Here is a 24,794-nt window from a genome sequence, read left to right as displayed (position 1 = left end):
ATGTAAATAAGATCAGTGGCTGAAGTATTAATTTCTGAAGGCCTTTGAGCCACCAAAACCTCAGGCTATGAGTACCCATCTCATACATTTAAATTCGAGGGTGCCATTCATCAAAATCTTCAGAATGCGTTTTATGATTAGGGTGGTAGTACAAGTTGTAGTCCATGGCAGAGGTGGGAACTGGCCAGCTTAACTCGACTGAAACTAGTAATAGGGTGGTTGAGATATCTTGCTCAAAATTATGAGGAAACGTGCAAAAGGATGTCATAATGTAACATGACGAGGTATTAATTTGTTTGATTATTATTTAGTAATGTAATCATCGTGCACACTTAATTTAAACTCGGCATATTGCCCATAGTCAATCAAGAGAATTCATGAAGGGACACATCAAGTGAACTGTGTTGTTGAAAATGATATAGAAATGCCAATAAAAAGAGTTGACAAAAAAAATGAAGGGACACATCAAGCTTAAGGCAAGAGACATACAAATAGTAGGCCTGGGCGAAGCACTACGCTCCGCTCGCGGAGTTTGCGAAGTTTTTGCAACTTCGCACTACGCGAGCGGCACGTAGCACAGTGCGAACATGCGTAGTGCAGCGTAGCGTGGTGCAGTGCTCATTTTTTGCTTGTTCGCGGTCCTGAACGTCATGTTCGCGACCGCGAGCAAGCAAAATGACATCCCGGCGAGATTCTCAACGCGAGGAGGTCAGGTTTCTCATTGTGAGTGGTTGCGCATGCTCGCGACCGCTCTCAATGAGAAACTACCTGTTCGCGTTGAGAAAGCTGCCGCTCGAGTAATAATCTCCTCGAGCAGCAGAAAACTACAGCTCGCACTGTGCAAGATGCGTTTTCAATGCTTGCACAGTGCCGGATGCTTGTCCGCACTGTGCAATCATTGAAAACGCATCTTGCACAGTGCGAACATGCTACTACGCAGCTCGCGTAGTGCTACGTGAAGTTCGCGTAGTGCGAAGTGCACTTCGCGTAGCTTCGCGTAGCGCTACTTCGCGAACTACGCCCACCGTCAAATAGAACGATGCAGTTCATGTTTTTGACAGTCAAGTCACACGACAACCCCCCGTCTCTGGAATTCATACTGCAATGCAACTCTCAAATCAATAAACATTCCTGCAGTGCCAAAATGAGTACTAACAGTCCGTGTGGTGAGTAAGTCGTCACAATACATTCTGAAGAACAGAGCCTTTAGTTTGCTCTTAGATGGCATCAGAAATGTCTTTCTAATTCCTCCTCTGTTGATTAGAGTAAAAGACTTGAAGCACATGTTCTTGTTGAAACAATTGCTAGTAACCTGGACTGGGAACTTAGAAGGCTGTACTGACGTGTATAAGTTTGAAGGTCACCACTTATATAAGGAGAATGGCCCCATGGGACTGATTTAACGATAAAACAGAAAGTCTTAAACTCAATTTGTGGTGGTAATGCCAGCAGGTGGCCCTCCCATTGCACTAGTGCTCAAACTTTCCCAGTCCTGGATTTACCTACTGGCTGATTTTAAGATAGCTTGATGGTAATATGAAGGCCTTTAGCATGTGCGAGTGGGGCTTACGCCAAGGGCGTTCCAGTCCCCCTACGACTTAGGTTCAAAGAAAAGTGTGTTTAAACACTTTTGCACGAACACTGCTGGCATCCTTGCCTCATTTGATGTGTTTATCTTTTCATGGCTCACCTTAATCTTGCCATCACTTACCTTCCTCCTACTCCTCCAACATTTTAAGTAGATAAGTAAATAAAGTGGAGGTGGGGCCCAAAATGTGGTTTTGCACATGGCACCCGGGTAGTTTCACCAGCTAAAACGTATGCATCTGATTGAAAGCCTAAATGAAGGACCACAAGCTAGGGCAGACCATCTGAGAACAGTTTACTACTCAATGTTGTCAGATGGATGACTCTTCTTGTTTAGACAATGTATAATCAAAGACTCAGCTGGGAAAAAATATCAATACTAGAGATCTTTCTGATTTATTCCGCTAAGGAGACACTCAATTAATGGCAAAGTATTTTCGGTCATGAACGGTTTGCAAAGAGGTGGTGAAGGTGGATGACACAAACAGCAATAATTAATTCTTTGATTCATCTTCAAAGGAAATGCAAACATTTACTCTTCAATCCAGCTTTTTTAATAGTCAATCAATGCCCCTCAAGGAAGACATCCTTAGATACGATTGCAAAATCTCGCTTTATTCTACTCAAGTGACTCTCACATCCTCTAACAAGAACCGGGTCAGTGTTTCTTCTTACAAGACCTTCTTGATTTGAGCTGCACCCCCTTGGAACTCTGCCTCCTTTTTGTCAAGATACAAAAGACATGCGCCTCTTTCACAAAAATCTTAAAAACCTGGTGCCATGTACAAGAGTTTTTTTCTAATTTCTTGCCATTAGTGTTTGACCAGTCACCCATCTTACTCTAACTATGAAGATTTCTCTGCAATGTGCAACTTGCAAATCCTATAAATAAAAGCATACACATGGGTTGAGATGTCCAATAGAATTGAATGTTGGGTCCGACCCAGTATAAAGGACCCGAGCATTTCTTCTCTATGTGCAAATTAAAGATGGATAAGAAGCTCCACGTGGCCAACCATACCAAATGCAGCGGAGGGCTCCAACAGCCCAAGTGTCACAACCTTTAATGGATTTGGATCTGGCTGAGGGTGCACTGCTGATATGTTCCATAATGTACCCCAAAATAGGCCTGGGTAGTCGCCTAACATTTCACCTACATTTTCCCTGCCATTGTACTACATAACAGTTTTTGGTATTGACCTTTTACCTAGTTAAGGTGCTGCATAAAGGTTGTGTGGTTTTCCCAGAAAACTAGCCTCATATATTATGCATGAGGATTCTCTGAATCACAGCAGGATTACCATCTTCTGGATAATAACTATGTATAAGGGTCATCCTTTCTGTCATCCTCAATCGACATGACACATTAAGGTAGAACCCCTAAGGGTACCTGTTGGGTATATATACACCATATCTTTGCTGGGGCAGGTAGAGGAGAAAGACTTATATGCTGACACACTGAAGCAAGACGCAGAGGTTCCTGCACGCAGACACTCCAGCTCACAGTGGTCTGCTATCGCTCGCGGGGTGTCCATCTCGAGACCAAGACGGGGTCCCATAGTCTCTCACTTCAGGGAATAAAGTTAGCTTCAGCGTAGGGGATTCTAGGCTCTACACCTACATACATGCTAGGTTGCACATAGAAACATCTAGTTAGGGTTGCATTGTAGGAGTACACATTTTTATTGCCATGTATATATATACCTGTCGGTATTCATTGTTTTAGCACTAGGGTAGGAATCTACCATCCTTTTACTCTATTGACGCTTATAATCATTTATATCTGCTTCTGTCTTATGATTGTTTCAGTGCACCTATTTCACACCAGTAGACGCTGGTTTAATACATGCTTTTTGAGAAACGTCCCCACCGTTTATTTTGTGTATCTCTCTGAGACAAAGTGAGCACGAGTAACTGGGCGAAAAATACTGTTTTGTTTGCACGATCCCTGATGGGACAGAGTTGTCATATTCAATAGTTGCCAAGAACTATTCTCTTCTTGGTAAAAGGTGTTTATAGTGGCACTGTGAGCTAGCTAGTATATCAATCAATCAATCAATCAGTGACACTTACAGAGCGCGCTACCTACCCGTAGGGTCTCAAGGCGCTTAGGGGAGGGGGGGGTGCCGCTACTGCTCGAACAGCCAGGTCTTCAGCTTCTTCCTGAAGGAGAGGTGGTCTTGGGTCAGGCGCAGGTCGGTCGGGAGGGAGTTCCAGGTCTTGGCGGCCAGGTAGGAGAAGGACCTTCCTCCTGTAGTTGCTCTTCGGATGCGGGGGACGGCGGCGAGGGCGTGGTTGGCTGAACGGAGGTGGCGTTTGGGAGCGTAGAAGTTGATCCGGCTGTTGAGGTAGCTCGGGCCTTGGTCGTGTAGGGCTTTGTGTGCGTGGGTGAGGAGGCGGAAGGTGATTCTTTTGTTGACGGGGAGCCAGTGAAGGTCTCTCAGATGTCCGGAGATGTGGCTGTGTCGTGGGATGTCGAGGATGAGTCGTGCTGAGGCGTTCTGGATCCGCTGGAGTCTCTTCTGGAGCTTGGCGGTGGTACCGGGCGTTGCCGTAGTCCAGTCGGCTGGTGACGAGGGCCTGGGTGACGGTCTTCCTGGTCTCGGTGGGGATCCACCAGAAGATCTTCCGTAGCATGCGTAGGATGTTGAAGCACGCCGAGGAGACGTTGTTGACTTGCCTGGTCATGGAGAGGGAGGAGTCCAGGATGAAGCCCAGGTTGCGTGCATGGTCTGTCGGTTTGGGTGCGGTGCCCAGGGCAGGAGGCCACCAGGAGTCGTCCCAGGCGGAGGGTGAAGAGCCCAGGATGAGGACCTCCGTCTTGTCCGAGTTCAGTTTCAGGCGGCTGGTCGTCATCCACTCGGCTACCTCTTTCATCCCTTCGTGTAGGTTGGCTCTGGCGGCGGCGGGGTCGTTGGTCAGGGAGAGGATCAGCTGGGTGTCGTCGGCGTAGGAGATTATACTGAGGTTGTGTTGGCGTGCGATGGCCGCGAGGGGGCTCATGTAGACGTTGAAGAGAGTGGGGCTCAGAGATGATCCTTGAGGGACGCCGCAGATGACTTCGGAGGCCTCTGACTTGTACGGTGGTAGGCGGACTCTCTGTGTTCTTCCGTCGAGGAAGGAGATGATCCATTCCAGCGCCTTGTCCTGGATTCCGACGTTGCTCAGGCGCTGTACCAGGGTGCGGTGGCAGACAGTGTCGAATGCCGCGGAGAGGTCTAGGAGGATGAGGGCCGCTGTTTCTCCGTTGTCCATCAGGGCTCGGATGTCATCGGTGGCGGCGATGAGGGCGGTCTCGGTGCTGTGATTGGCTCGGAAGCCGGACTGTGAGGGGTCGAGGGATCCATTCGTCTCGAGGAAGGCGGCCAGCTGCTTGTTGACGGTCTTCTCGATGACTTTGGCTGGAAACGGGAGGAGCGAGATGGGGCGGTAGTTCTTGAGTTCGGTGGGGTCCGCTGTTGGTTTCTTGAGTAGAGCGCTGAGTTCGGCGTGCTTCCAGCTCTCAGGGAAGGTGGCGGTGTCGAAGGATGTGTTGATGATGTCTCGCAGGTGGGGTGCGATGACGGCGTCGGCCTTGTTGAAGACGTGGTGAGGGCAGGGGTCGGTCGGTGATCCGGAGTGGATGGAGTTCATCGTGCGGATGGTGTCTTCGGTGCTGATCGGGGTCCAGGCGTGGAGGGTGGTGGTGGGGGGTGGTTGTTCGGTCATGGTGTGCGTTGGTTGTTTGTTGAAGCTGTTGTGTATGTCCGCGATCTTGTTGTGGAAGTAGGAAGCGAGGGAGTCGCAGAGGTCTTGCGATGGGGTGATGTCGTTGTTTCCTGCGCTGGGCAGGCGAACATACCTTGTGAGGGTTTCTTGAATCAGTCTGGACACCTATCCCACAATCTATGTTGTCAAAATGCACAGATCCTATAAAGGTTTATAGGAACTACACAACACTGCTACCCGACTGCCAGAGCACACAATAGTACTGTGCACCCTGACAATGGCTATAGCAGAAACAAGAAAAGGAGAAACACTGGTATAGGTTCTATCACTAGACTAATGTACAGATACCACCCTACTGGTATACAGAAGGAGGACTGGCACTTAAGATTGTAAAGACATATGGAGTGGAGGTTAAGCCTACAAATCAGCAAGATTATGAGTGACCTTGAGTTGGACGACTTTCATTACATACATGGAATCAATCACCCATAAAGGACATGAGGTGAGCCATGCTCTTGATAACTTCATGAAAAGAGAAGGAGTTTGTATTTCTCAGTCTTCAAAGCACATTACATTGTAGGATGTGAATCATAGACTAGAATTTAGAATTTAGAATTTTAGTATTTATTGTAAGTTAAAAACTTACAATGTTAAAAACTTACATTTCTAAGAGAAGCCTTGTTTACATAGACTAGAATATCAACCAAAGGGGAAAACTAGAACACAGCAAATGGGCACTCGAAGAAGGAGCTGGGTGCTTTCTAGAAGAGAGTTGTGCTTGATCAGATCACTGAGGGCATTCCAAAGGGAAGGACCTACAACATGCACAGTTGCCAGGCAAGGTGTGTAAGCCTTCCAGTTCTTTCTATAATAATTCTAGTGATCACTGGAAAGCAAAAATGTTTTGTTTCCTGTTGCTATCTTGCATTAGGAACTCACTACAGGGGTAAACTGAAGACACCTCCATCTTGGAACAGTGATCATAATGACATAAATGTTTCAAACACTCAGGAATAACTGACTTCTATAATCTCCAAACTCTGCAAATGTTTTCTTCATGGTATTGATCTTAAATAATGCGGAGAGATTGGCTCAACAAAGAATACTGATCATCCATGCTACTCTATGTTTTCTTTTTTATCTTATTTTATACTGGTTAGTAGTGAAGGTGTCCCCACCCCAGGAAAGGGCCCGGGGGTTTAGAAGAGAATCAGCAGTGAAACCGGTGAATCATGAAAGGAGCATGCACAAAAGAAGGCAGGTTCCCATGATTGATCAGGAAGCCAATACCCCTTCAAATCAAGTAGATTATTATTATCAATTTGTAAAATGCAGCGTTCACCTAACAGGCATCTTGGCACTATCAGAAACCACCAGCCAACTACGAGATTGACCATTCTTATTTTTTTTTAAGATAAAAAGCTTCATAGGTTATCTTGTTTATGTTTGAAAGAGCCACGTTTTTAGGTTCTTCCTAAAGCTCAGAAGATTTCAATTTGTTCTGAGGGAGGTTGGCAGCCTGTTCCAAAGTTGCGCTGCCTTGACTTGGAAGGCTCTCCCACCTAGGTATTGTAGTCTTTTAAAGGATAAGTTGACAAATTGGCTACATTACTTGGATTCCAAATCAGTCAGAAGCGTTAGAAGCAGTAGCATTGCGTAGCAATAGCTACTACTATGAACCACAAAATGATGACCCTCTGTCTAAAAGGAGGATGTTGCTCAGTGACAAAAAAACTGCACTCTCATGGGACGTGCACGTGCTTTGATCCTGTGGCAGAAATGTTTTAAAGGAAAGCAGCTTTAAATGGGAGGAGGGAATAGTGTGGTGGGTGGGCAATTAGGGAAAATGTGGTGTTTCTACTGTCAAAAATCTGACTTTAACTATAAGGATTATGTAAAGGGCCTCGTTGGGTTCTCTCTCACACTGTAGGCGAATAACAACCTAGACCTAGAGGTATCATTTAATTAGTAATTTTATAAAGCTATGCAGGTTGCTTTGCTTCAGAGTGATGAATGTTTATATGGCAAAGAGGTTAACGTCAGGCAGGGTTTGGGTTGGAGTCTGATTGGGTAAGGTCTGGCGTACAACCCCAATCAGGTACCCTCTTCAGAATGAAGTTTACCTCTCCTGAATAAAGTTTAGTTAGAATCAAGTTTGAAGAGTTCAGTTTTCAGGTGTTTTCTGAATCACATGTAATTTATGCATCTCTCGGTTTTGAGTTTAGTTGATTTGAGTATTGACCCCGGAGCGCCCAACGATCTACCCCTATGTCCCAGATGTTTGAAGGTAGAAATATGTGACTGGTATTAACTGAAAACCCAAACCGAGTGAGTGTGGAGACTTCTATAATGTACCACACGTCTCTTGATGCTTACTTTCTGTTCTATTCTATCCCAGAGGACATTACACTGGTGGTCAGTTTATCCCTTAAGTTGGCAGGTACTGGATAAAGAGTGATTAAGTATTTTTGCGAGTATCAAGTGATTTTGATAAAGGGGAAAAGCTGGGAGCGGAGGTCTCCAGGATCAGTGGGCAGCAACCTAGGAGCCCCTTACAGACAGTACAACACACTGCTAGCATTCCTTTTCACGATTGCAATGGTTTACTTCGTGGTCACACAAAGGAGACAACGGGATCTGACATAAAGAAGGCCTTCCAATAAATGGTATGCAGCGGCCTTCTGCAGGACAGGACCCTGACAAGTGGTCACCAACACTGGCTGAGACTCTGCCATTCAAAACCCAGCGGTTTCCTCGACTAATGAAAGGATCTTGGGAACAATGGGGCATATGTACAAGAACTGCTGCTAACTAGCGTTAGATGATCAGCAAGCCCATACCCCTTCAAATCAAGTAGATTATTATTATCAATTTGTAAAATGCAGCGTTCACCTAACAGGCATCTTGGCACTATCAGAAACCACCAGCCGACTACGAGAGTGACCAGTTAGCGTCAGTTTTCTTAACGCGCCCTATCACCAAAAACAATCACCCTGGTAGCGATGTATTTACAATACTTCGCTACACTGCGATAGTATCAGCTAGCCACGGTGAAAACTGTTGCTAACACCAGTGTCAAGGCGATAAAAATGTTGACGTTAGTAAGAGAAAAGTGACGAAAGGCCCATTAGTGGCAAAAGAAAACTCAGATTAGTCAGCCCAACGTGACTTTATTTGCCTCTAGAGGCAAAAATAGCCTATACTTCCACCTCCAATGAAAGATAGGAAATATAACCAATGGAATGCAGAATAGAGCAGCCAGGGCCAAGTGCAGCACAGAGCAACAACCCCACCAAAACCCCAAACAGCCAGGAGGACCTGCCTGAGTCCCAGGGAAAGAGGAAATGCAGATTCAGGGCTACAGTTATGAAACAAGGCGCATCCCTGGGACACACCAGTGATGCATCACTTCTCATAGCGCCCTCCTAGCAACAGCACGGCAGCCATAACCTTGAAAGCAGGGACAACCTCCAGGGCCCAGAGGCCTCGCTAGGCCTGCATCTGTGACCCAGAGTGGGAGGCAAAGGTGCTGTGGAGTTGCTGTGCCGTGGCGGTAGACATTGAGGCATCGTCGATCACCTTTACCTGGTGGTGAAGTTTGGCAGGTCGCATGGAGACACGTTGCTGACCTGTGTGAGAAGACCACCTGGCGCACCTTGGAGCTGTGAATGGTACATGTGCTTCTGAGCACCAACGTAGGGAGGTCTGCATTGCAAACCAGGTTCCACCACTACACCGGGGTGCATGGAGGAGATTACCAATGGTAGGCTGCGCCTCTCTGCATCACAGGCCGGAGGATGTTGCACTGGCCGGATGCTGTGGAGGGTGAGAACCCTGAGCTGCGCCAAACTTGTGAGGTGGGAGCACTGCAACTTCATGCCTAAGGGGGTCCTGTTGCATCACCTGCATCGGGAGGTTCCCCAGCGGACTTGGCGGTGACTGCTATACCCAGGCTTGTGAAATTCCACCTGGCTGAGGCGCATGCTGGCTGAGTTACAGATTTAAAGAGAGTGTACTGAATTGATCCCCATTATCAATGTCCAGGTGAGGAGAAGTTGGGACACGTAGTGGAGGAGGCCCTGGGGTGAGTAGGGCCCAGGCCTAGCGCCAGTGGGTGACACACACCGTGCCTTGAGCAATCCCTGCACTGCGGCTAACCTACATCACCGAGGGCACTGCACAAGACTGTTGGGGGACTCCACTACCTGGCTCAAGTCGCTGAGATCAGCCATGGTGGCAGTGGGTGCTAGGGGCAAGGGGGGCTGGTGTGGCCCAGGCCCTTGGGCATGCAGCTTGATCCACCGTTACTCACTGGGGAAACTGGGGATCACATATCTGGTTGCCACCGTTAGTTCGGAAGAGGCAACTGGGTGGTGCGGCTTTCCGTGCCCCATGCTTTTGCCTGTACGGGGGACAAACGCTTAGTGGACTTCCTCTTCTCACAGCATTGCACCGTCTGGTTGCCGCTGCTGCTGTCCCAATCTGATGCTACTGGTTCCTCTGAACCGGAGGTCAGGTGTTTCAGTCCCTCCTCCACCCGCAGGCTCCTGCCTGCGCCTCATCCCTGGTGGTCCAGTTGTAGAGCATCACTGCTCTGCAGCTTGACAGCCCTCTTGTGCCTCTTTTATGCTGTTCCTGTTAATCTTGCTGCTCTTCTCCGTTGCTTTTCTACCTTTGTCTTTTTTTAATCTTTGCTTTGTTTGGCTTTGTTTTTCCTGTGCTTTTTTGCAGTTCCTTTTTCCCTATCCTTTCCTTTGTTGGCGCTGTAATCCCCGGGTCCCCGCCCCCTCCAGTGTCCTTTCCGGCGTTTCCCGCATTTCCCGCGTTTCCTACCTCCCAGCTGTCCAGCACCCCTGCAGCACTACTTAATGGCGGCCGCTGTGAGGCCATGCGCAGCGGGTGTGCCACTGGTGCGCTGAAGGCAAGAAACAGGCAATCCCGTCTCCGTCCATCTGCCCCGTACATCCCCAGCATCAGGGACCCTGCCTCTTGAACCCTCCACCACTATGACGTCAGCACCCTCATCGGCCTCAACCCTGGATGCCACGCTACCTGCCATCTCGCATCACCAAAGAATACCCTTGCACCCCGCGCCTGCCAAAACTACAAATGCACCTCCTGCCACATCCGCACACCAGCGCCTCAACTGCATCCTCCTCAATGTGCGATCCCTCCACAAATACACCACAGAAATCTGGAACCTCCTCAATGCCACCTCTTCAGACATCACCTTCTTCACTGAAACCTGGACTAACCTCTGCTCTGGACTAGACATCGCCATTGTCTACTCCAATGGCTACAAAATCACCTACAAGGACCACCCCAACTGTCAAGGAGGAGGCATTACCATCATCTACAAAAGCACACTCTGACTGACCACGCACTCTAATGACCCAATGGCGATGATGGAGCACCTCCACTTCCATATCCTACCCAACCCCAAAACCACCCTCCACAGCACCCTCGTCTACAGGCCCCCCAGGCCATGAATGCCCATTCACCGATGCCATTATACACCTCATCGCACCCCAGGCTCTCTCATCCACCACCTACATCCTACTCTGAGACCTCAAGTTCCACCTGAGCAACCCCAGTGACCAGAACACCACCCCCTCCTGGGGAACCTAGCCAACATCGGACTCAAGCAGCTAGTCACCGCACCAACTCACACAGCTAGACACACGCTTGAGCCCGTCTTCTCTGCCAGCGGGAACTTCAACTACAGCCACACCACAGAACCCTCGTGGACCGATCATCATTGTATAATTCACGCCTTCAACACGCCCACCCTACACCACCGCCATCATAGCCCCAAGTCACAGCTGGAACAAGGCCACCAAAGAACTTCTCGTCAACTCCCTCAGCGCCAACGCTTACAGACGCCAAAACCGCAGCACGCAACCTCCACCGATGGATCTCCGACTGCGCCGACACCCTAGCTTTCCTTAAGAAAAGACCAGGCAAACAGCACTCCAAGAAGCCCAACTGGTTCACTCCCACCCTCCACTAGTTCAGACGCACCTGCAGACAACTCGAATAGAGATAAAGCCACAACATCAATCAACTCCGCAACACAGTCACCCTTGCACCATGGCGCATTGGTGCATGGCAGCCATTGTGCGCCATTGTATGGGAAAAAGACAGGGGGGGGGGCTTAATCCTAAGCCCCTTCCGGCAGTTTAACGCCACAGTTGCATCATTTTCTTGACGGACTTGCAGCGTGAATCTTGCACCACATTGCAAAATTTTTCATGAATGGGTCCAGGAATGCGTCTTATCTTATTGATAGGGTGCATCCCTATCCTTTTGTTTCGGCGCAGGGCGGGGCAGCGCAGCAATGTTTCTTGCAGCACTGTCCAGCACCCAAACATCTAATATGTGGACCCAAGTGTTTGCACCAATTTTAAGACCAGCTGTTTTCTGGTCTTAAAAACTGCCTCTAACTCGACTAAACAGCAGTTTCGGGGGTTATCGCTGTATGGGAATTAAATTGTAAATAGCCCAAAGTGGGGTTAGCAGCAGTTTTTGCACCAGAACGCCCACCGTGCAACTCATTTTCGATAAGTCCTACTAACAGAAGTGGCGATCTAAAAGATTTGCGTTTATGCCAAAAATAAGGCGATAAAAGAAAGGCTGCCATAACGTCCAAAAATGATCTCTACCACAACATTAAGTTTTTGTACATATGCCCCAATGTGTGTAGTGTCATTGGACATTCTCAAATTTACAATGGAATACTGTGCTTCTGCCCCACTCTAAATTAAGCACTTAACTCCCGAGTTCGCCCGATGGGTTACTCCAACACAAAATGGTGATGCTGATTAGTGATCTTTACAGACACCTGTGATGCAACCCACGCAATAAATCTGTGGACTACATGTTGTCTATCGCTTATATTGGTGAAACCTTTATACAAGGACTTTTGAGGAGCCCGGAGGACACTTCTCATATCGAGCAGTGCTACCTTCAGCATTTTCCACTCCCTTAGTCGGGGGGAGATACTCCGGGGCACCTTACAAACTCTTACATTACCAATAACAACGCAGTGCGTCCTTCTATACCCTTTTTGAAACGTCCTACTTTTCTGACTCATTTTGGAACAGCACGCCTACAAATATGGATGAAATTATACGTTTAACAGATTCGAGAGCAGAAACTTTTGCTTACACCAATGAGGAAGCTGCCAGAATTTACGCACTCATCAATGAAGAATCCACAGAGCTATCCACTAATCGCACAAAGGAACAGAACATAAGACAATTGTTATACCTTTCTAAAAAGGAAATAAATCAACGCCTGCATGCAAGCACACTGGTCAAGTACCATAGGGCACAGAGGATTCCAAGGGGTCTCAGGATACCACTTAAACCGTCGCTATGTAAAAATGTTCAAAGATTTAAAGATAGATGGTACGCAATCCTTAACAAGTGTAGCTTGGATTTAATATTGTTGATAATCGAGGAATTATCTAGTATTTTGGAAGAAATATCCAAGGAAATATCCCTAGTTAAAACGGAATTGGAAAACAGTTACACTCCACAGGAGTTAGCTAAGATTCTCGAGGACATCAATCAACAGCTTTCTAGACACACAACGGAAGTAAGTGAACGTAAAGTGAGAAAACTAAGGCGAGATACCATTGATTATAAGATGGGAGAAGTCTACACGTGGGCAGAAATTTATGCCAAACGTCGTCAAAACAAACCCTACTCTGCCAACACAGAAACATCATCATCAGAAGATGACACACTCAATCCACAAGGGAGAAGAGGACCGTTTCCCCCTCAAAAAGCCACAACTAACATTCAAACTACCTCCACTAGCTCTGAAACCCCGTCTACCTCAACGGAGCCTTTTTTAGAGGTTGGTCCAGAACAAGAAGACCCAGGAGGGCAAAAAGAAACAAGCATTGGAAATGCAATAGGTCTCGCAGCATTAGAGTTTGTGCTTTTAGAATTGTTTATGGTTTTTTTTTTTAAATCTTTAGCATTTTTGTTTCCTGTAGGCAATGCCACATAAATACAAAATGTGTCATTTACAATACCAATAGGTCAAACTTTCCTAATGCGAGACCTATTGCATTCACCCTCAACCCCTCACCCTCACACAGTGCAATAGGTCTCGGAGCATTTGAGTTAGAGCTTTTAGATTTGTTTATGGCTTTTTTTTCTTTGTAATTCTTTAGCATTGCCTACAGGAAACAAAAATGCTAAAGATTTAAAAAAAAAAACCATAAACAATTCTAAAAGCACAAACTCTAATGCTGCGAGACCTATTGCATTTCCCTGAGTGATGCTGTGGTGGTGCGATAGATAGAGTGAGGGCAATAGATAGATAGATAAATAGATAGAGTGAGGGTGATAGATAGAGAGATAGAGATAGATAGATAGATAGATAGAAATATATAGATAGATATAGAGAGAGAGATAGATAACTAGAGTGAGGGCGATAGATAGAGTGAGGCAAATAGATCGATATATTGATAAATAGATACAGAGTGAGGGCGATAGAGTGTGGGCAATAGATAGAGTGAGTGCGATCGATAGAGTGAGTGCGACATATAGATAGATAGAGTGAGGGCGACAGATTGATGTGTGTGGTGTGTGGTGTGTGTGTGTGTGTGTGTGTGTGGTTGTGTGCGGTTGTGTGTGTGCGGTGTGCGGTTGTGTGTGTGGTTGGTTTTTTGTGTGGTTGTTTTTTTTGTGTGGTTGTGTGCGTGGTGTGGTTGTGTGTGTTTGTGTGGTTATGTGTGTGTGTGCGTGGTTGTATGTGTGTGTGTGCGTGGTTGTATGTATGTGTGTGTGCGGTAGGAGAAGGATACATGTGGAAGAGAGCAGCAGATCTGCACAGAAGAAAAGAACAGGGAGTTGGAGAAGGGGGCGGGGTGGAAGAGAGCAGCAGATCAGCCCCGGGAGAAAAGAACAGGGAGTTAAAGATGGATGCAGGGTGGAAGAGAGCAGCAGATCAGCACAGGACAAGAGAACAGGGAGTTAAATAAGGATGCGGGTGGAAGAGAACAGCAGATCGGCCCAGGAGAAGAGAACTGGGAGTTAAAGAAGGAGGCAGGTGGAAGAGAGCAGCAGATCAGCACAGGAGAAGAGAAAAGGGAGTTAAAGAAGGCGGTGGGGTGGAAGAGAGCAGCAGATCAGCACAGGAGAATAGAACAGGGAGTTAAAGAAGGAGGCGGGTGGAAGATAACAGCAGATCACCACAGGAGAAGAGAACAGGGATTTGAAAAAGGGGCGGGGTAAAAGAGAGCAGCAGATCAGCAGATCAGCACGGGAGAAAAGAACAGGGAGTTAAAGAAGGATGCAGGGTGAAAGAGAGCAGCAGATCAGCACAGGAGAAGAGAACAGGGAGTTAAAGAGGAGGTGGGATGGAAGAGAGCAGCAGATCAGCACTGAGTGGTATTTGGAGTGTATGTTGCATTGAGTGCAGTGTAATTATGTTGTAAATAATGATGTGGCACTGAGTGGTATTGTGTGGAGTGTATGTTGCATTGAGGAGAGTGTAATTATATGGTGTAGTTATGTGGCACTCAGTGGTATTATATGAAGTGTATTTATGTTGCATTGAGTAGAGTAAGTATGTGGCGTGTAATTATGTGGTACTGAGTGGTATTATGTGGAGTGTATTTATGTTGCATTGAGCGCAGTGTAATTATGTGGCTTGTAATTATGTGGCACTGAGTGGTATTTGGAGTGTAAGTTGCATGGAGTGCAGTGTAATTATGTTGCAAATAATGATGTGGCACTGCGGCAGAATGGGTAATGCTGTTACACAGCTGAGCCCATGTACAGAGCCTGGGGCACAATAAGGTGGAATGAGGCACCGTAAGGAACAGTGAGGTGGAGTGAGGCGGAATGAGGCAGAGTGGGGGATGCTGTTTCACAGCTGACCTGGGTCCCTGGTCTCTGGGATGTCAGTCTTGCCAGGACGATTGCTCCATATGGACTTGGTCAAAGATGCAACATACCAAAATGTCTCTGGTTGGATACATATAAAAACTTATTGTTGATAAAACGTTCTGCAATGACGAACAGCACAGTTTCCCTGTGTTTTATTTGGGGCATGGGAAGGAGACCGGAAATTGTGAGAAGTTTGCAAACCGTGTATGGACGCTTTTTTAACAAAATATAATATAGGAAAGTGAAAGGGCGATGTTTATTTTGACTCAGACCGCGGGCGAGGCTTCTCCAGTCACTGATGCAGTTAAAACTCGCAGAGCGGAGTGGTTGAACACGAGAAAGCTCCTCATTCTTTGGCGTCCCACCTCACACGCTGCAACCCAATCCCCGGGAAGAAAAACAACAAAAGTCTGGTTACTCGAGCCTTGGGTTCCCAAGTAGTGCAAAGCAGGCCTTCTAGCGCTTCAAAGTCTAGTCAACACTAGCCATACAATTATAAAAATAATAGCAAAATTAATAGCTTTGTCATTCACAATGCCAATAGCAAATGTGACACCTATAGTATTTGTAATGCAATATGTGTTGTATTTATGTGAGACTTGGATATATTGATATTACAAATAACAATGGCTTTTTTTAAAATAATAATAATAATACTTAAATAAAAGTTGTGTAGAGAGAGAGAGTGCGAGAGAGGTGTGTAGAGAGAGAGAGAGATAGTAAGAGTACGCGAGGTGTGTAGAGAGAGAAAGATATGCATATAGAGAGAGAGAGATGCATATAGAGAGAGAGAGGTGTGTAGAGAAAGAGAGAGAGAGAGGTGTGTGGAGAGAGAGTTAGAGAGAGCGATGTGTAGAGAGAGAGCTTGTGCTCTCCTGGCTCCTCGGGTCGGTTTAGTGTTAACACGTAATTGACAAACCCATCGTCAAGCAGGATGCCTCTGTCTATGTTGTTGCCCACTGGCGCCTGTTGTCTGTTTCAAGCAGAAGAGCTGGAGAAGGCGGATGCACATGCTGCTAAGGGAGAAGGGAGGGGGTACCCCCATAAGAATGGCTCTGTCTGCCTTGTCCCCAGTGGCGCCAGTTGTCGGTTCCAAAGTAACACTTGCTAATTAATAATTGTAGCAGAGAAAATGAAAAAAAACGACACAGATGTGTACCAACAGAGTGTAGAACCGGTATTTCTGTAACAAAATGCACAACCACGCAAATGTTTTTCCCTTCAGTAAATACTTAATGTAATAAAAGCGCTTGTTTTTTGAAAATTACCTTGCACCTCGCAAACAGAATTCCTTAATGCACGCGCTCTATATATTGTGGAACAAGCATACTAAGCCCTGTTGAGTTTTCAAACCACATGTAATATAATTGGGCATGTATGAAAATGAACTGTGCTTCCCTTGTGTACTTGTACACAAATGGAAAGGAGTAGTGCGAAATAATTCCAGGCTGTATCCTGAAAAGCGATCTTTACAGGTTATAGGTTGAATCCCTTCAATCTTGTACGTTTGTTTCGGTACGTTTGTTTCGCTACCAAGTGAAATGTTGGTGGTTTGCATGTAAGAAGGGATAGATGTTATATTTGTCTCAAAATACGTAGCAAAATAATTAGATGTATTAATTTAGTGTAAACTTTTAAAGCTTGTAGAGATTTCCCTGCATTGGGTTCTTCATTATGCGCCGTTAGTTATTGTCACACCTCTCGGTTTTAGTAAAAAAAAAAAAAATTTCATCCACCCCAGAGACTTAATTGCAATTAAATAAAACTTCTAAATTCACCGATGCACAGAGACATACAAACGCGCAAGCACAGATGAAAAAAAAACATGCAAACACAGACCAGGCACACCTTTGGAAACCCATCCACTTGCAGCCGTATACACTGATGTATGCAACTACACATGCATGCAGCGACCAGCACATACAAACTTACACACGCACATAAATATACACACAAAAAAAGCATGCACAAACATATAGGGCATTAGCAATTTACACACACATAAACAAGCACACATATGCAGGCACTCCTACATACCTACACATATTCACACTCAAACACACATGCATGGAGGCATGCTCCCGCACATATACACGCACACGCTCTTGTCTGTGAAGCGACTTTAATGAAACATTTATTTTAATCCTTCAAAAAATGCAACATTTTAAAGTGCTAATACGGTGGCAGCATGTGGGAATGCCCTCTGTGTGGGAGTACACATACTAAACGTGGTTAGTGGGCATGTGAAGCGTACGCTGTGTGGGAGGCGGGTTCAAATAAAGGCATGGACACATGCTCCCGCACATATATACAAACACTCTCTTGTCTGTCATGCGACTTTAATTAAAAATTTATTTTAGCCCTTTAATAAATGCAAACTTTTACATTGCTAAGACGGTGGCAGTGGGTGGGCATGTCCTCTGTGGGGGAGTACACAAAGTAAACGGGGCAGTGGGCGGGTGGAAGCGTCAGATGTGTGGGAGGTGGGTGCAACTAAAGGCACTAAGGCATGCTCACGCACATATACACTCACACGCTCTCGTCTAAAATGCGTCTTTAAATAAATGTTTATTTTAAGACTTTATAATTTTAAGACTTTAAAATATTTAAACTTTGACAGTGCTAAAACGGTGGCAGCGGGTGTAAATGGCCTCTGTCTGGATGGACGCAGGGGCAGTGGGCGGGTGGAAGCGTCCGCTGTGTGGGAGGCGGGTGCAAGTAAAGACAGGGCAGCTGGTGGAAATAAAACTGCTAAAATGAAATGGAAGAAGGGAGTAGGTGCATGCGAGATGGTAGCGTCCGCTGTGTGGGAGGCGGGTGCAAGTAAAGACAGGGGAGCTGGTGGAAATAAAACTGCTAAAAGGAAATGGAAGAAGGGAGTAGGTGCACGCGAGATGGAAGCGTCCGCGGTGTGGGAGGCGGGTGCGAGTAAAGACGAGAGCTGCTAAAAGGGAAACTGCTGAGAGGGATTGGGATAAAGGAGGGGGTACATGCGAAACAAGACGGAGGGAAGAGAGGGGAGGGGGGAGGAGAAATGCGAGGGGCCAGAGCGGGTAAAATAAACAAGACGGAGGGAAGAGAGGGGAGGGGGGAGGAGAAATGCGACACGGCGGGAAGGGGCAGGCAGGATGACTCAGGGGAGGGGGCGGAGCGGGGCAGAGCGGCATGTGGGTGTGAAGAAGCCGGGCCTTTGAAGTGAAGCTAAGCTTCACTTCAAAGGTGTCGGAGGAATGCGGGCGGCTGTGCACGCGCTTTTAAGCTCAATGCACATGCGCATTGAGCTTAAAAGTCACGGGCACTGCAAGGAATCGCCACGATTCCTTGCAAGTTAGATAAAGAGTCGATGAGCCCCTATAGTCTCGCTTGCTCGATGCGCATGCGCATCGACAGGCGAGACCTAAAAACCAAAGAACCTCCACAAACCCGAACTGTGAGCCGACACTGTAGCAGTGTCATAAAAGGCACAACAATCAATCATCCCATGAAAGGGCACCAAATCAAAATAAGAGCGACAGCCACTTGTGATACATCCAACGTTATATACGGATTGAAGTGCCCGTGCGACAAAATGTACGTTGGACAGACCGAGAGAAAGCTTAAAACAAGACTAACGGAGCATAAGTCTAACATAATAACCAAACAAATCAAATCCACCATAGCGCAACATTTTCTTGAAGCAGGCCATGGCATCAGCCAATTGCGCTTTTGCGCATTGGAAACCATCATCAAAGAACCAGGCAAAGACAATCACAACGAACTCCTGAGACGTGAAAATTATTGGATTTTCACATTGTCCACCATGAAACCACATGGACTTAATGACCGCGTCGAATATACTTGTTACCTATAACCCCATTTTTGGGATTTTCCTGAGTGCGACCATTGGTTAGCCCTGTATGATACATCTTATTTATGGTTCATTTATTTTTTTCATACACATTGTCATATATGTTTCACAGGTTTTATCTCCATTTAATCACGTTTATTATTACGTGTATAAATTTTTTTTCCCCACCTTATTATTTTATCAGGTTTACATATAGCCATATATTTCATGTGATTTAATGATTACTTTTGTGTATTGCCTGGGCATATTTTTGTTATTAGTCCCATTTTCAACATGCCGGCACTTTTTCCATACTTGTATCACAGCTCGTCGTGATGAGTCCTTTGTTTCTGTTTATGCACCGCACTAACACCAGCATCTTACGTAACTTAGCATCCGACAGCCTTTATCCGCTTCCGGGAATTAACTATATGCTTAAACCCGGCACCCGAACGTGGAATCTTTCTAACTCTCAACAGCACGTCACGGTAAGCCTTTTGTAAACTTGCACCCGCCGTTTCTACTTTCTGGTATCTAAAACACGCTGACGGTATTTCACCTCACCTTTTGGTGCACATTTATTACGCATGCTGCACACACGTTTTTACGCGTTCAATTCAACTTTGGGGTCAATATCCTATCACTGCCCTTACACTACGGCATGGATTAAATTCACCAGGTAGTCGGCACACGTTCTTTAGAGTAATTTCTTTCTACTTTCACTATACCTTTTCCCGAGCACTTATTTTTTCAGCCTTGCACTGTGATGATTTTTATATTAAGTTCGTTTCCTTATACATACCTCGTTTTTCTTTATTGACAGACATTTATCCCCTGGAAGAAGGCATTTATACAATGCCGAAATGCATTGGGATTTATTTGAGTGCACTTTGTAAAACTGAGAGATTCTTCTGAATTAAAGAATTCCTTGTGAATACAACAAGATGAAACAGCAACAATAAAAGCACATATGGATAAAATCACTTGAATCTATCGCTTATATTGGTTAAACCTTTATACAAGGACTTTTGAGGAGCCCGGAGGACACTTCTCATATCGAGCAGTGCTACCTTCAGCATTTTCCACTCCCTTAGTCGGGGGGAGATACTCCGGGGCACCTTACAAACTCTTACATTACCAATAACAGCGCAGTGCGTCCTTCTATACCCTTTTTGAAACGTCTTTGTGCCAAGAGCAGGACCTATTGGTCCTCGACTGTCGTCAACCTCAATTATTGTCAGACAAACATGCACTAAGGGCCATGCTTCTGTATTTTTTAAAGATGTGTGTAAAGGGTTGGAGACACTCTTGGCAATCGCCACGGAAGGCAAAAGATAAAGTCAACATGAAGATCACCACTCATTTCACAGAATAAGGTGAGTAAAATCTCTTCGATGACTAAGCAAGCATCTCCCCTATACTTCCAAGTATCTTGTCAATCCCAGAGATCTCATGGTTTCCCAGTTGGCAAGCTTTGTCCTTCGCATCCTAGGACTTGTAGCGATTGTTCTGCAAAAAGCATAATCACGTGAACGTAAAAGGTAAAGCAAGACTGGATGAGTGACGCATACTTGAAATGGGGCAACTTGGCGTTCTTTCAATCAATGACCCACTTTTAGAATTTACTTTACATTTATGTTTGTAAACAACAACAACTACCAAAGTTCTCTGGTTCATGAGAGTCAAGTTGCAGAAGTTGACCATCAGAAGAGTAGACTGAGCTGGGCATGTCCACCACTCTGGCCCTACCTGGCATAACGCAGCTCATGCCGCAGTCGCCATCGCACATGCAGCGTCTCTTCCCCGAGCAGTCTCTATCCTGGAGGCAGGACCTTAGGCACGTCTGGCCTCTCCCGGCAGTCAGGTCCTCTTCTCGAGGCGGGCATGCTTCTGGCACCTCTGTAAGGGGCAAAGAGATACCTTCGGTGAGTCCTACCATGATATACAGGAATCAGCTGGTTAAAGGCTTTGTTGTAGTTAATGTCAAATGGTCAGGTAACAATTAGAAAATGGATGATTATTTCTGCAGGTAAAATTTTGTGTAATTGACAACTGTACTTTCGTGCAATTGCAGCATTAACAAATATTGCACATTACTCCTCTGACAAAAAAATCCTAATTCAAACTGAACTAAGGTGCAAACTCTACACAAAAGCTCGATTTTGTTCTGCTAAAGGAAAACGAATTAGACCAATTTGAAAACACCCTATACTTTTTTAAAACACTAACATTAGGATCAGTGGCGGCTCGCAGAGGAAGTGCTGTGGGGCGGTGAGGCGGGCGGGGGAGGGGTAGGGTGAGGGGGTAGTGGAGTCAGACATACTACGGCAAGGAGTAAAGTAAGTAAATAAATTAAACTATTTACCTTGCTGCCGCAAACGCAAGGTAAATAGTTTTATTTATTTACTTACTTTACTACTTCCCGTCGTATGTCCAACTCCACTACCCCCTCACCCTGCCCCTCCCCCGCCCACCCCACCCCACCACCCCGCAGCACTCCCTCTGCGAGCCGCTACTGGTTAGGATATGAATAGTACAAGCGCAGGACCCTGCAGCTTTTTAAGCTGTGATTCATTGATTGACACTGTATTGTGGACAGGATGTGGTGCAGCTGCCAGAGCTGCACCACATGGGAACTGCAGAGCCTGGGTTGAATCTCGGCATGGGTGCACCATCTTGTGATTCTGGGCAAATCACAATCTCACCATACCCTCACAGGGGATAAGCCATGCTATATAAATAAACTAACAAACAAAACCAACAAAATCTAGCTCATGCTTTGTTGTCTGAGGTGACACTCAAGCTCACACTCTGGAGCATATTTACAATGGAATTGCTGAGTGTGGCATTAAACACAAAATGCTAACACCACGCTTCGCCATTCCGAAAACACAGGGATGAGCCGTATTTGCAAAGATACAGACATGCCTGAGTTTTCCCTAGAGCTGGTGCTAAATTAAGCTGCCTAGCGCCAATGCAGGTACCCATGCATCATGGTGCAAGGGTGCCTGTGATGAAGGAATGATTGTTTATGTGCAGGAAGGAAGACCTTCCTGCACATAAACAATCATTCCTTAAACACAGGCACCCTTGCACATGTGCAGGAAGACTTTCCTGCACATAAACAATCACAAATGGTGATTTCAAACTTGTATATGTACTGCTTTGTGCAGTAAACATAGAAGTTTCAAATCATCATTTTTTTAATGATTGTTTATGTGCAGGAAGGAACACCTACAGTTGTTGCTTGCCAATTTTCCCCAAATTGCCTTCTTCATATCAGCTAACTGGGTTGCAGACCTCACAGGGTACTCATTCAATTCTTCTCCCTATCAGGAGGAGCCATTGTATTCCATGGATGAGGGCCATCAATGTGGCTTAATTTTTTTAATGTCTCTGGCGCATTGGAAATAATTTATCAGAATGTTATCTTTGAAAGTCTGTCACTCTTAGCAGGTATCAGAAAAACAGCATTATCATTGTTCACCTCCTGTCTAGAAAAACACGCCCATCAGATTAAACTGGGACCATTTTTCTACATATCTTGCAGCATCACATGTTGGTACCCGTGAATCAGCTATACCCCCAACTCTATAAAGCACATACATCGTACCACCTGCTTTCATACTGGATTCCTATAGGGTCACCTGTTAAGTGTCTGCTCAGCGGGATCCTATGTCTCTTGAAAGCTCTCGGAAAGTTTCTTAAATCTGTGCTTATGCTGGTTATCTCCTGTCGTAAGTAGTGTAACAGCCTCTCAAACAAATCATCTCACGAGCTTATGCTTGGTTTGAAATAAAACAACTACAACATGCCTGCACTGGAATCTCTCCACTGGCTCCTAGTAAATTAAAGAGTGAAATTCCAGTAGTCTGTCTTGTCGAGAAATACTTACGTGATCAAGTGGCTAACCAACTGGCCATGTTTTTTGCTCCCTATCTTCTCACAAGATTCTTAACAACTGGTAAACATAGAGGCATATTTACAATTAAATGGCTCAGCCTGGTGCCGCAAGCAATTTTTCTGCACCGAGCTGCGTCATTTAAAAGATACAGGAATGTGCTGAATTTTCAAGAATACGGCACATGCCTGTTCTCTTCCCTCCGCCAGCGCACAAGCAGCAGCCGTGTGTAAACGCAGGCACTCTTACAACATGGTGCAAGGGTTTCTGTGTTGCAGGAATGATTGTGTTTGTGCAGGAAGGGACACCTTCCTACACAAAAACAATCATTAATGGCATTTTGCTCCTTCAATGTGCGATGCGGATTGCCAAACACATAGAAGGCGCAAAAAACAAAGAGAAATAAAAGTATTACCCCTCATTGTGCTACTTTAACACTTCCCCTGAAAATACATTAGTTTTTGGCGCTACCTCAGGTTTATGAATCCTTGTAAATCAGGGGCAGTGTCAAAAAGCCATCGGCGTTGCGTGGGAACACCCACAGGAACACCAATTTCACGCCCCTTTGACACGGTACTGTGTGAAAGAGGGTCATATTTGCAGGGCTGTCTAAAGCCAGCAAAGTGACTTTACATGGCCTTGTAAATGTGGGCCAGCACTTAGCGTAAAACAAAAGACACTTCGGTGGTGCTAGGGGCTTCTAAACATGCCCCATAGATTCCTGTTTATTTTGCTGACTTGCTACAAGAAGTTCCGATAAAGGACTCTGCCTTATTTACAAGAAAGTTATGCAGCGCGGCACCAAAAGTAATTTGACTGCGCCGTGCTGTGTCACTTCCAAATCACAGGTAGGTGTCACATATACAATAATATGAGGAATCACTGAGCTCTCCCCTGAGCTGCACCATGGTGTAAGGGTATCTGCGTTTTAGGGGGGATTGTTTTTGTGCAGGAAGGAAAACCTTCCTGCATAAAACCAATCACGAGATGTGTTTTCCTCGTTCACATAGAAAGAGGAAAAATTGAAGAGAAATAAAAGTATTTCTCCTCTATGCGCCTCCCTTCTCCTCCCCTTGGGAGGCGTAGGATTCTGATGCATTACTAGGCTAATGGACCATTGTAAATCTGGAATACAGCAGAATCTATAGGTGCTACTTGAAAACACGCACAGCAACACCCATGGCATGCCCCTTTCACGCAAAGTGCTGAGTGAAAAGGGTCTGTATTATTTACAAGGCCATGAAAACCTACTCTCCACATGCACTGGTTTTCTCTGTGGATGTTTCTATCGCAGTCAAACTGACATCTGATGTATTTAAGCTGAGGTGGTTGCTGAAACCCCATATCCTCGAGCAGTCGTATGATTAGACTTCCATGCGCTTGCTCCTACTTTGGACAAAGGCACCATCATTTAGGTACTAAAATCAAAATCGCCTTTAACTTCTTTTGTTCAATCGGGTTTGGTATATTTTTCTCCAAGGCTATACATCGGCGCGTTGGAATTATCAATGGATCCTACTATCTAATGTTCCCTCATTACCCAGAACTTGGTCCGATCTCCCTTTTTCACGCAACCAAGGTGCTCTGCAGCAATCGTAAAGCGGTTGCAGCGCTTCAAGACAAACTTCAGTTGAAACAAATACATACGTCGGCTGTGGGTGAATATTTTTGCTGCAGTTTCCTAAATAACCACACGGCGGCAGCAGCAGCTCTGAGCTCAGCCAGAACTGTATTTTTAGCGTGTTCATTTGTGCGGATTCCTTGGGGACACTTGGTAGATAATGAAGCGCACATTTTTTGCTGACTCTGTAGACAAACTTTGTTGAGCTGTGATCATCATTTAACAATGTTTGCCAAAGGAAAC

At 45.8% G+C, this 24,794-nt stretch overlaps 1 protein-coding gene across 1 annotated transcript in view; it reads right to left on the bottom strand.

Moving 5' to 3' along the window:
• LOC144770445 (beta-2-glycoprotein 1-like) overlaps positions 1–24,794 on the bottom strand; it is a 127,871-nt gene that overhangs the window by 40,705 nt on the left and 62,372 nt on the right. Inside the window, exon 2 of the mRNA XM_078654966.1 lies at positions 20,779–20,928. Within this exon, the coding sequence (XP_078511092.1) occupies positions 20,779–20,928 (150 nt within the window). The remainder of the gene's footprint in view (positions 1–20,778; positions 20,929–24,794) is intronic.

This window comes from Lissotriton helveticus, chromosome 7, assembly GCF_964261635.1.
Source record: "Lissotriton helveticus chromosome 7, aLisHel1.1, whole genome shotgun sequence".
NCBI classification, from domain to species: domain Eukaryota; kingdom Metazoa; phylum Chordata; class Amphibia; order Caudata; family Salamandridae; genus Lissotriton; species Lissotriton helveticus.
Note: the sequence above shows the minus strand (reverse complement) of the source record. Positions and strands in the feature narration are given on the sequence as shown.